The sequence below is a fragment of the Bos taurus genome, chromosome 19, assembly GCF_002263795.3.
Source record: "Bos taurus isolate L1 Dominette 01449 registration number 42190680 breed Hereford chromosome 19, ARS-UCD2.0, whole genome shotgun sequence".
Lineage (NCBI taxonomy): Eukaryota > Metazoa > Chordata > Mammalia > Artiodactyla > Bovidae > Bos > Bos taurus.
The window spans coordinates 42,247,779-42,258,810 of NC_037346.1; the positions used below are offsets into that span (position 1 = coordinate 42,247,779).

At 57.2% G+C, this 11,032-nt stretch overlaps 2 protein-coding genes across 3 annotated transcripts; one reads left to right on the plus strand and one right to left on the minus strand.

Moving 5' to 3' along the window:
• Positions 1-186: 186 nt before the first annotated feature.
• On the minus strand, positions 187-8,548 carry KAT2A (lysine acetyltransferase 2A). Of its 2 annotated transcripts, none has more exons than XM_024980885.2 (18): positions 8,145-8,548; positions 7,881-8,004; positions 7,400-7,545; positions 7,210-7,299; positions 6,735-6,916; positions 6,452-6,643; positions 4,934-5,040; positions 4,626-4,736; positions 4,389-4,525; positions 4,097-4,305; positions 3,783-3,909; positions 2,344-2,454; positions 1,902-2,045; positions 1,551-1,665; positions 1,430-1,466; positions 1,280-1,343; positions 1,061-1,145; positions 187-955 (listed from the first exon to the last, which is right to left on the minus strand). In XM_024980885.2, exons 1-18 carry the CDS (start codon positions 8,481-8,483, stop codon positions 762-764), a joined length of 2,514 nt encoding a protein of 837 aa, XP_024836653.1. In that variant the 5' UTR covers positions 8,484-8,548; the 3' UTR covers positions 187-761. The 2 variants fall into 2 exon arrangements, with proteins under 2 accessions (XP_024836653.1, XP_024836652.1); XM_024980884.2 differs by having other exon boundaries at positions 4,389-4,528.
• A 1,244-nt stretch (positions 8,549-9,792) lies between these two features.
• Positions 9,793-10,310, plus strand: HSPB9 (heat shock protein family B (small) member 9). The gene has a single exon (NM_001040577.2). The coding sequence runs from the start codon at positions 9,807-9,809 to the stop codon at positions 10,278-10,280; it is 474 nt and encodes a 157-aa protein (NP_001035667.1). The 5' UTR covers positions 9,793-9,806; the 3' UTR covers positions 10,281-10,310.
• Positions 10,311-11,032: the final 722 nt, after the last annotated feature.

An 11,032-nucleotide genomic window follows, 5' to 3' on the forward strand; every position in this document is an offset into this window, starting at 1 on the left:
TCCCCCAGAAGCAGCCAGCAGGGAGAAGTCGGGGGTGCAGCCTGGCGGGTCCCATCGCCACTGGGGGTGCTGGACAGGAACGGGACGGGCCTGAGGCTTGCTGGGAAGGCCAGCCCCAGCTTGCAGGGGATACTGGCGGAACAGGGTCAGCAGGGGATTTTACTGAGGAAACCATCACACAAGACAAAACAAAACCAAAACTTTATTGTTCCCTCGAAGGGATTAATGCCAGGAAATGAATGGTCCCCATGCCCCCTACCCCTAGGGGACAAACAGAACAGTGCAGGGTGAGGCATGGCCGCTTCAGTCCAGCTTGAGCTCCCAAGCCCTGATGCCCCCTCACTCAAGCTAAAATTGGGGATCCTGCCCTTGAGGAACCAGTGATCTAAGCAAGGCCCAGGACTCCAAAGCTGTATCGCTTGCGGGGAGTGTGTGAGTGTGTGTGGGGACGGGGGATCAGATCAGGACGGGGAGGGGGGGCCACCAGGGCGGGGCAGCGTTTATCCTCTGGCCACCAGCCATGCTTAGAGGCTCCCAGACCAGGGAGACCCATTCCCAAGCTCAGACATGATGAAGGGTGGGACAGAGCTGCAGCCTTGGGGATGCCTCAGGGCCCAGAAAGGGCTGCAGGATCAGGGGCTGGAGGGCCCCAGGCTGGAGTGTCTCAGACAGAGGGGGACCTGGGCACAGGGGCACCCCAGGGATGAGATCAGAACTGGAGGGGGAGACATTCCACGTTGAGGCTGAGGTCCAAGGCTGGACTACTTGTCAATGAGCCCGCCCTCCTTGAGCTTGAAGTAGAAGAACTTCTCCAGGGCGCTGGCGCACCGGCAGTACTCGCTGTCCGGGGGGTTGTACTCGCGGCAGTTGGCGATGACCCGCTGCAGGTCGGCCACAAAGAGCTTCCGGGTCACATAGTAGCGGCTGCGCAGCCTCTCTGTCATGGTCTTCAGGTCTAGGCAGCAAGAGAGAAGGGCACGCCTTTGAGAGGCTGCCTGGCCATGGAGGGCCGGAGCTGGGGCACGCGTGGGAGGAAGGGATTGGAAGGAAGGGTCCTCACCGATGGGGAAGCGGATAACCTCATAGTAGTCTGGGGCCTCCGACTTCTTCACGGGCTCCATGAAAGGCCAGGCACTGGGGTGGGACTACAGAGGACAATCAGACTGGGGCCAGATCCACTGTGCCCCTGCCCGACTCGGGACTGCCACCCCCTCACCCTTGGTCAGAAAGCCACAGCCTTTGGCATAGGGACCCCTAGAAGAGAGCCTGGTCTCCCCACCTTGATCTGGGCCAGCAGGTTTTTGAGGGTTGTGTAGAGCTGGTCAGGGTCCTTCAACTCCTTCCTGGAGCGAGAGAGGCCGAGTCTGAGGCTGCTGGGCCCTCTGCCGCCCTTGCCCCACACTGTCCGCTCCCTCCACACAACACTCACCCTTTTTCCTTCCCCAGTGGCTTCCAGCCTGTCTCTCCTGCAAAATGGGAGAACACCCCTAAGAATGCCTATCCACACCCCGAACAGCACGCCCCCTCCCGTGCCAAGACCCCCTGCTCACGAATGCCAGGGACGCTCTCCACAGGGATCTGGCGCACACCCTCCTTGAAGCAGCTGAGCCCGGGGTAGACCTTTCGGATCTGGGCCTGTTTGCGCTCAATCAGCTTCTTGATGATCTGAGGGAAGGAAGGGTCTGAGAGGCCAACCCGGCTCCAGCAACCAGCCTCTCTGGCCACAGGCAGGGAGGGCTCCCCCACTTGCCCCTCGAGGCAGTGCAAGAGCCAAGACACTGGCCAGCCCCACTTCACGTGTGCACGAGCAGGTATATATGCATCTCTACACCCACAGACGTGTTTACTCAGGTGCACGTTCACGGAGAGTCCCATGGAGACACGCATGTAAGCACACGCACCTCCTTCTGCTTCTTGATGATGTGGGACAGTTCCGTGTAGGGGATTCGAGGGTTCAGCTCACACTCCATCAGTGTCGCACCCTCGTAGTCCTTGATATAGCCCAAGTAGCGGCTCTTGGGCACCTTGATGTCCTTGGAGAAGCCCTAGGGAGCGTAGAGTTACTACCAACCCATCAGCAAGGCTCTTCCAGCTTGAATCTGTCCCTGGAACGTTTCCAGGCCGGCGGCCCCTCCTGACTCCCCCCCGCCCACTGTGCCCCGCCCCAAGAACTTCCCAGCTCTCCCAGCTGCCTCTTCTTCCCTGGGGCAGCAGCAGGAGGGAGAAAGACAGGCATGAAGGACTTCCCCACAGGTGCCGGATGGAACAGGGGACTGAAGTCCACCCACACCGGGGGCGAGACAGAATGACCCCTGACCCCAGGCAGAGTGAGGTGAGGGTCACCTGCTTCTTGAAGTAGCCGATGGCGTACTCGTCGGCGTAGGTGAGGAAGTAGAGAATGTTGTGCTTGATGTGATACTCCTTCAGGTGGTTCATCAGGTGAGTGCCATAGCCCTGCAGGAGAGGGGGGCAGAGCTCATCAGACGGGAGGAGGCAGGCCTAGACTAGAAAGGTCTCAGGAGGGTGGGGAGAGGAGGGCAGGGACAGGAGGGAGCCGACTGGAAAGGGGGTGGCGACAGCCAGGGGATCCAAGTCAGGTAGGAGGAAAGGCGGCCGGCAGAGGAAGGGGAGCTTATGGGGAGAAAAGCGAAGGATGCTGGGTTTCTAAGCGCTTACTCCAGGCCAGGTGCGATGCTTGGTTCTTTACAGAGCAATCCTCAAGTTAACCCATGAAACAGCTATCATTACCTCCATCTTACAGAAGAAAAAACTGAAACTCAGCTATGTCAGGAAATATGTCCAGGTCAGGTGACCAGCCATGGCAGGGAGAGCCTGGATCTAAACCCAACCAGGAAGCTGTGGTCCACAGGCCCCTAGTTCCCAGTCCCTGGGCCTCAGAAGTGGAGGAAAGAGGAGAGGGGATCACAAAGGCCCCCCTCATCATGACATCTGAACCCCAAAGAGACACCCTGTCTTCCACAAACGTTAGGACCAGAGGCACCCCGCAGATCTGGGTTATGGAAAATGGGAGAATCATGGAATCCTCTGGTGGTCCAGTGGTTAGGATACCTTGCTTTCACTGCCAAGGGTGTGGGTTTGATTCTAGTTGGGGAACTAAGACCTGGCAAGCCTCACAGTGCAACCAGAACATAAAAATATAAAATAAAGCAGCCACACCATTTTAAAAAATAGATAAGACAAACCGGGGACCCTACTAGTCGGCCTGTTGTGACAGGACAGAAGACAGGACGACCACCCAGAGCGGGACTGTTGTAAAAATTAGCAACTCTCCAATGCATGTACGTGTTCTTGTGATGAAGGAAACACAGATCCATTTAAAACTGTTACTATAAATCTGAAGAGTTCTCATCACAAAGAAAAAAGCATTTTTTCTCTGCTCTTTGCATTTTGTACCTATATAAGATGATAGATGTTCACTGTGGTTGTTTCATGATGTATATAAGTCAAAGCATCAGGCTGTACACCCTAAACTTACACAGTCCTACACGTCAGTTACATCTCAATAAAACTAGCAGAAGACAAGTGTTACTGATTCTTGGGCCCCCTGTGTTGACAGGTGTTTCTTAATTCAGTTATCAAATTACAACTGCCACCTTGTGGGCATGTGAGGAAGTGTCGGGCCCTTAAAAGAAGGCTTGAGGGCAGTTGTGTCACTATCGTGCTGCTCTGACCTTGTCCAGACTCAGAAGCAGGGGGTGGGATGCAGCTGGGACCGGGAGCTCCCTGACCTCCACCCACACTGGGGGCGAGCATAGACTCACCTTGACCTGCTCATTGGAGGTGACAGCGCAGAAGACAATCTCTGTGAAGCCCTGGGTGGGAAACATGCGGAAGCAAATCCCACCAATGACCCGCCCATCCTTGATCAAGGCCAGAGTCTTGTGCTTCCTGAGGGGAGAGAGCTCAGGTCACAGGCCTTACCCGTCCCCCGAATGTTCCCCAGGAACCCACCACCCCAGAGGCCAGAGCTGCACACAGTGCTGGGAACTAAGGAGCAAGAATTCCCCAGGGATGGAGGAAGAGGCCTAGGGAGCAGTGGGGGGTGGCTTGGGGTCGGGCTCTCCCAGGGACCTACGGGTCGAAGACAAGGCGGGCAATGTACTCCTTGGGCATTCGCGGCAGCTGGTGGGAGAAGACATTCTGTAGCCCCACCAGCCACAGCAACACCCGCCGGTTGGCCTTGGGTGTGAGCGAGTTGCCGATGACATGGAATTCGATGATGCCTCGGCGCTCTTCCAGGCGAGCAGTCTCGTCCCGGGCGGCGTTGGCCGACAGCAGGCTCGTCTGGGCACCAGAGCAGGGGGTGGTGAGCCAGGGTCTCGGGGGGTGAGCCCCCACCCAACGGGTTGGTAGGCTGGGCTGCCCACCTCGGGCCCTAGCATGGCAGCAGGATCGGTGATGGTGAGCATGACCTCGTTAACCAGCTCCATGGGGATGTCACCCATCACACGAAGCCGCTTGGCATCCTCCAGGGTCAGGTTCTCTGGGAGCTTCCTCTTCTCGCCTGCTGAGGGGGTTGGCAAGGTCTCCCAGGCACAGCAAGAGAGGCCGGGTCAGGGGGGTTGGGGGAGACAAGGGGTGGAGATCAGGGGTCAAGTACCCACCTGGCATGGGCTCAGCACCTCCAGAATCCAGGCTCAAGGAGCTGTTGCTGCTCCCACCCATGGTGGGGCTGAAGATGGGGGCGCTGGGGACAACTGCAGCGCTGACCGTAGCTGAGAGAGTGAAAGATGAAAACAATCGGGATGGAGCTCAAAGGTAGGGTGTGTCCCGCAAAGACAGCCTGGCTCTCCCACTCCTGTCAAGCCCTCCTGCACTTCCCCCCTGCTACCAGTCGCAGCCCCTCCTCCCCCAGAGGCGCAGAGCTCAGCCAGGAAGGCCAAGCAGACAGCCTGCTGCGTGCAGCACGTACCTGGCCGGGGTACCAGTTGTGTTCCCTCTGAGGGCGGCATGGTGAAGCCCGACTCCCAGATTGGAGAGTTTGCCCCATAGATTTCCTCCTCCAGCATGGACAGGAATCTGTGGGGAAGGTATAATCTGTCCCACAACTCTGTCCTCCGACCGAGGGAGCAGCCTGGGCCAGACACAGGGACTGGAGGCTGCCCTCAGGGACCTGGGAGACAAAGATGACCTCAGTGCTCTGGGAGCCCCTCGTTGAAGATAGGAGGACAGGATGATTCAGAAGAGGCCCAGGATGCCATGGTGAGGAGTACAGGGGGACAAGGTCTGAAATGATCCATCCTGTGCTGTGCACCAGGCAGGGCACCCAGTCACGCTGGGCCTCAGTATCAAAATGGGATTCTACCCTCTCCTGCTACCTCTTACTCCCACCTGGTGGCTGGAGGAGCATAGGAGGGTCTGGATCAGTCAGGAGAGGCTTTCTGAACAGGAGAGAGAGAGAGAAAGAGAGAAAAGAGAGAGAGAGAGAGAGAGAGAGAGAGAGAGAGTGTGTGTGTGTGTGGAGTAGGGTGTGGGGGTGTGTGTGGGGGGTGTATATGTGTGGGGTGTGGGTGTGTGTGTGTGTATGGGTGGGGTGTGTGTGGTGTGGTGTGTATGTGGGGTGTATATGTGTGTGGGTGTGTGTGTGGGTGTGGGTGTGTGTGTGTGGTGTATGTGGGGTGTATATGTGTGGGGTGTGTGTGTATGGGTGGGGATGTGGGGTGTGTGTGGGATGTGTGTGTGGGGTGTGTATGTGGGGTGTGTGTGTGTGGGGGGTGTGTGTGTGGGGGGTGGTGTGTATGTGTGTGATGTGGTGTGTGTGTGTATGTGGGTTGTGTGTGTGTGTGTGTTGCTCCGCTGAGTCCGACTCTGTGCAAGCCCATACACTGTAGCCTGCCAGGCTCCTCTGTCCATGGAATTTTCCAGGCAGGAATACTGGAGTGGGTTGCCATGCCCAGGGAATCTTCCTGACCCAGGGATCGAAACCCATCTCTTGTATCTCCTGCACTGGCAGGTGGATTCTTTACCACTGCACCACGTGGAAATCTGTGGATACCTGTGAACCACGTTTAAAATGAAAAGACAGTGTGGCAAAACAGAGAAAAATCTTAACAGAAAGGACTAGAACAGAGGTGGAAATTGGTTTCTCTTCAAGTGTAAGCTGTGGTTTCTTGGAATGCTGTGGTGAGACGGATTCTGAAATGTGTCCATGCCCCACGGGAAACAGGTAGTCATGCCTACCAGGTGGGTGGGCAGGGGCAGGACCAGCACTCGGGCCGTATACCTGCCATCCCCACACCAGTATACAAACAGGCAAAGAGCTAGTGAATTACACTTGGGCCTTGGGCAAGCAGCCCAGGTAGAGGTCCAGATCCCAGAAGGTTCATGGAGGGAGAAGAAGGACCAATCCAGGAAGCCCCCCTGGAAAAAGGGGACAACAGGGCGGATGTGAGCATGGTGCAAGGTCCTGATGAGCCAGAACGAGCCTTACTTGGGGAAGTGGGTGAGGATGAGGGTCCTCTTCTCGGGCACCAGCTTGTCCTTCTCTACTCGGAACTTCTCTAGCAGCTGTCGCCGGGTAACCGTGAAGATGGAGCGGAGAAGGCTGCGCCCAAAGACGTGAGTGGTCTCATACCGGGGGAGGCTATCGCAGCTCTGGGGCACGTGGCAGTAGCAGAGCCATCTGCAAGAGCAGGAGGTGGTAAGGGAGAGCAGAAAGCGATCTCAGGCTGCGCCTACAAGCCTCCCCCCATGCTATCCCTGGCTGGACCTACCTGGTGTAATTGACCTTGTAGGTAGCCACATCCTCAGCCTGAGACCTCTGCCGAAATTGGGCAGGTGTCTCAAGCTTCCAGTAGTTAAGGCAGAGCAGGAACATCTTTGAGAGCTCGAACATTGTCTGCCGCTCCCGGGGAGCCAGGTGACTAAACTTGTACTGCACAAAGTTTAGCACACCCTGGGGGGGAGGGGAAGGGAAAAAAATAGGAGGAGGTGTGAGCAGCTAGCATGGCCTTCTTATCCAAAAGTAAGGTGCTTCCTGAGGGCAGGCTCTCTGGGGCTTTCGCTCTGGAGCTGTCAGGAGAGATTATACTCCCTCCCACCTCCATACCCACCCTGAGGTTAGCACAAAGCATCCTCCTTTCTCCGAACCTCTCCCCTGCTCTCAGGGCAGGAGATGGGTGGCAGATAACACAGGCTCCCCGCTCCTCCAAGATGCCCTCAATCCTCTTACCACCTTCCTCATCCCACCTGCTCAATATTAGGCTTCTCAAACGGGGGGCTGCCCAGGGATCCCTCCACCACAGGCCGGGTCATCTGCAGGATGCATTTCCGCAGGAGCTGCAGGAAGAGGGAGGAGTAGAGATCAGTGGAGCACAGAGCCGCAGACCTTCCCAGCCTCCATCTCGCCCACTCACACTCTCATTTGAAGGGAGCTCACCTTGAAGAGGTAGAAATAGACCTGCTTGGTGTCCGTGTCCTCCTCCTTGTGAACAGACATGAACAGATTCTCCACGTCCACCACCATCCCCAGCAGCCGGTTAATCTCATCCTCCGACACGTTCTCCAGGTGGGACACGTGGTCAGCTGTAAGAATAAGTGGTAGTTGGGAAAAACTGACAGAAAAAAATCAACAGGACTTCCCCCTCCTCATTATTGCCAGCCAAGACACATCCTCAGTCCCTCTGACCAGTGTGACTGGGCAATGAGACTGACTGCTCCTATGTCAGCCCTGGGGGGCCTCTTGTCTCTTGTGGTGGCAGGTTTCCTTTCTGCTTCCTTGGGGCATACACACTCCCGGCCCAATTCCTCCTTAGGAGGCATCTTCTGTCTTTCAGAGATGAAACTGTGTGGTCCTGTCCAAGCAGGACGCAGCACCTCCAGCTTCCCAACCCCAGTTCCACAGGTACTACCTGCCTTACCCAAAGGGTGCTCACAGCTGCGGCACAGCTCGCTCAGGTTCGCCGCTGGCTGCTGCAGGTCCATGCGGGGTGCAGTGGGGGGCTTGGGGTTTTTCCAGCCATTACACTTGCAGGTTTCATTGGCCTGGAAGCAGAAACATCAGTCAATAAGCGTGTAAGCCGGGGAAGAGTAGCCGCTCCCCAGTCACAGCTTTGCCCCCATTCCCACCCAAGCCCTAGGATGCCCCAAGCCCCGCCCCCTATTACCCCAGGCCCCGCCCCTACCTTGCAAGCCGAGAAGACCCCTAGCTTCTCTAGCTTCTTGGCGCGCGGCAGCCCCCGGACTTGCGCTTTCCTTTGGCTGGCGCGCTGCTGCTGGCTCAGGCCAGGTCGAGCCGGATCACCCCCGCTCCCGGTACCCCCACTTCCTACCCCGGGCCCCCCAGTCCCTGTGCTCCCGGCTGGGGCTGTAGCTGGGGCAGGGGCTGGTGCCGGAGTGGGAGCGGGAGTCGGGGCCGAAGCTGGGCTGAGGGTAGGAGTCGGAGTTGGGGTAGGGGCTGGGGACTGAAGCGGACGGGGCTGCGCGGCAGGGGCCGGGGTAGAGGCCTGGGAAGGTTCCGCCATGGCCTCCCCCGAAGCGGAGCGCGGCGCAGCGCGGCGCTCCCAGCCCTAGGGCCGCATGGGCAACCGGCATTCAATGCGCAGGCGTCGCTGCCCCAGAGCATGATGGGAGTTGTAGTCTTTCACGGTTACTTTAGTCGCCTCCAGGTTCCAGACTTTTCTGTCCTGTCCCTCAATCCCGGACAGCCAAATGAGGCTCTAGCCAGCACCCCAGATTGACTCCTCCTCACTTGTAATCCTTTTAGAAGGCTTCCGAGGTAGTCAAGATTGCTGCCTTTTGAGGACAAGGAGAAGCACCCCAGAAAACAGGCTTCTATTTGGGGAATCACATCCCTAGCCATAAAGATGGAAATGCAGGCCTGGGGCCAGGAGTGTAGTGGTTTCATGCCCACCTCCCTCCTCCCCTCACTCTGCCCCTATCCCACACGTTTCTGGACACAGAATTGCAGCTAGGGTGATTGAATAGCAACAGTTCTATTTCTTGATCTGTTAAGTGGTTACATGGTTGTGCTTTGTGCACTTTTCTCTGTGTTAACTTATACTTCAACAAAAAAAGGTTTATTATAAAAGCACTGAGCGTCAGAGTAATGGCCAGGGTCAGGAAAAAGGCTCCTGAGGCGGGGATGAGGGACTATGGGACCTGCTATCCACCCACACAGTGGGCACCTCCCATTCAGGGCCCACGTCTTCATCTTTGTGGTTCCAGAGCCCAGCTCTGATCCTGCCGCGATAGGCCAAGGGTAGGATGAATGAAGAAAACCAGGAAGACGCGTTCATCTCCTAGTACCCATGTGTTGCAGGTTCGTATGTGGTCAGAGAACTGTAGGATATTACAAGAACCAACGACCCCGTGGTCATATTGATGGCTCTGTTTGAGGGCAGTCCTCCTTGCCCCAAGGCCTGATTCGGAGAAGAGCAAGAGTCTCACGGCTCAATCTCATCTTCACTCCGTGCTGGTGACCGCTGCAGGGTTGGGCTCAAGCGCTGCCAACCTCTTTTGGCTTATCTCGTGGGGTCACAGCCCCGGCCGCTTGGCCCTCTGATGGAGGTGGGGAAGAGCCCTGACCAAAAAAGGGGCAGGATCTGGGATAAAAGCAGCAGCAGGAGGCTACAGAGCAGCTGCCAACCTGACCCGTGGAGGTAGGATGTGCAGAACTGACCCCAAACTCAGCGGAAGCGAACCTCTCTGGAAGCCAAGGGAGCGCCCTGCTCAGAGCTGCGCAGTGCAGCGAGAGCGTAGCCACGCGGGGCCACGAGGCCCCGCCTCCCAGCTCCGACTGGCCGCTAAGTTCTGAGCCTCGAGCACAACAGCAGTTGCTCACTCGGATGCAGCGGGTCGGTAGCAGTCTCCCTAGCGGGAGCCAGTCGGCCTCCCAATGTCCCAGCGTGGCCTTTACTGAACGGAACCAGGTGGCCACTCTACCGGTGCAGCGGCTCACGGAGGATGCAGCAGCTGTGCGGGACAACGTCCACACGGAGGATGGCTTCCAGATGAAACTGTATGCCCATGGCTTCACCCCCGAGGAGCTGTTGGTTCAGGTGAACAGCGGGTGCCTGGTGGTGACTGGCCAGCGACAACTGGAGGGCTGCAACCCGGATGGGACCGGCTTCCGCGTGGCGCAGAAGGTGCACCAGCAAATGTCACTACCACCGGACCTGGACCCCGCTGCCATGACTTGCTGCCTGACCCCCTCCGGCCAGCTGTGTGTCCGTGGCCAGTGCCGGGCACTGCCTCCCTCTGAGGCTCAAACAGGACCCGCCTCAAGATTCAGAAGCCGTGGCTCTAAGAAACTAGCCTGACCCAGTAAACAACCACCGTAGTGAGCAACAGCTTCAGTGTCCGTGGTCTTTTCTTGGGGCTGGGATCAGAGGTGGAAGTAGAACAAAGGTAGAAGGCCAAGGGGAGGGCCCAGAGGGGCAGGAAAGGCACCTCAAGGTGGTGGTCTATCATAAATCGGGCCCAGGGGGAAGCTAGAGGGGCCGTGGGCAGTATTGTTTCACTCAGCTCGGCTCACTGCTTGGACCAGCAGCTCCAGCAGGGAGCAGCAGAGAGCCGAAAGGGCCCCACCATCACTGAACTCCGGGACCAGCAGAGGGCCCCGGGAGAGACCGGGGACCAGGTGACTTGGATCTGGTGTGGAGCTGCTGCTGTCTTGGCCTTAGGACTAGCCAAGTTTCCAAAGGTCTTAGGTGTTCCTTCTTCTTCAGGGAAAAGGGTGAGAGGACCCCATTCCCTCACCAGCTTAGTACAGACTAGTCAAGAAACTCCAAAGAGGCTGTTTCTCATGTTTAGAGACCAACTATTTTCAAATACAGACTGCAGATGCCCCAATAAAATCTGGAGGGTGTTGGGGAGAGGCAAATACTGGACCCTCAACTTTCATCTTGGTGAGATTCAGCCTCAGCTCACTCTTACCCACACCACCCAGTTAGAGCTGGCCTCTCTCTCTTGGTTACCATGACCACCAACATCCCCTCACTTTAGATGGGGAAGAACGCTTTTGTTTAAGATTTAGAGGTTCATGTGAAGTTAACTTCAAGTAAGCTGGAGA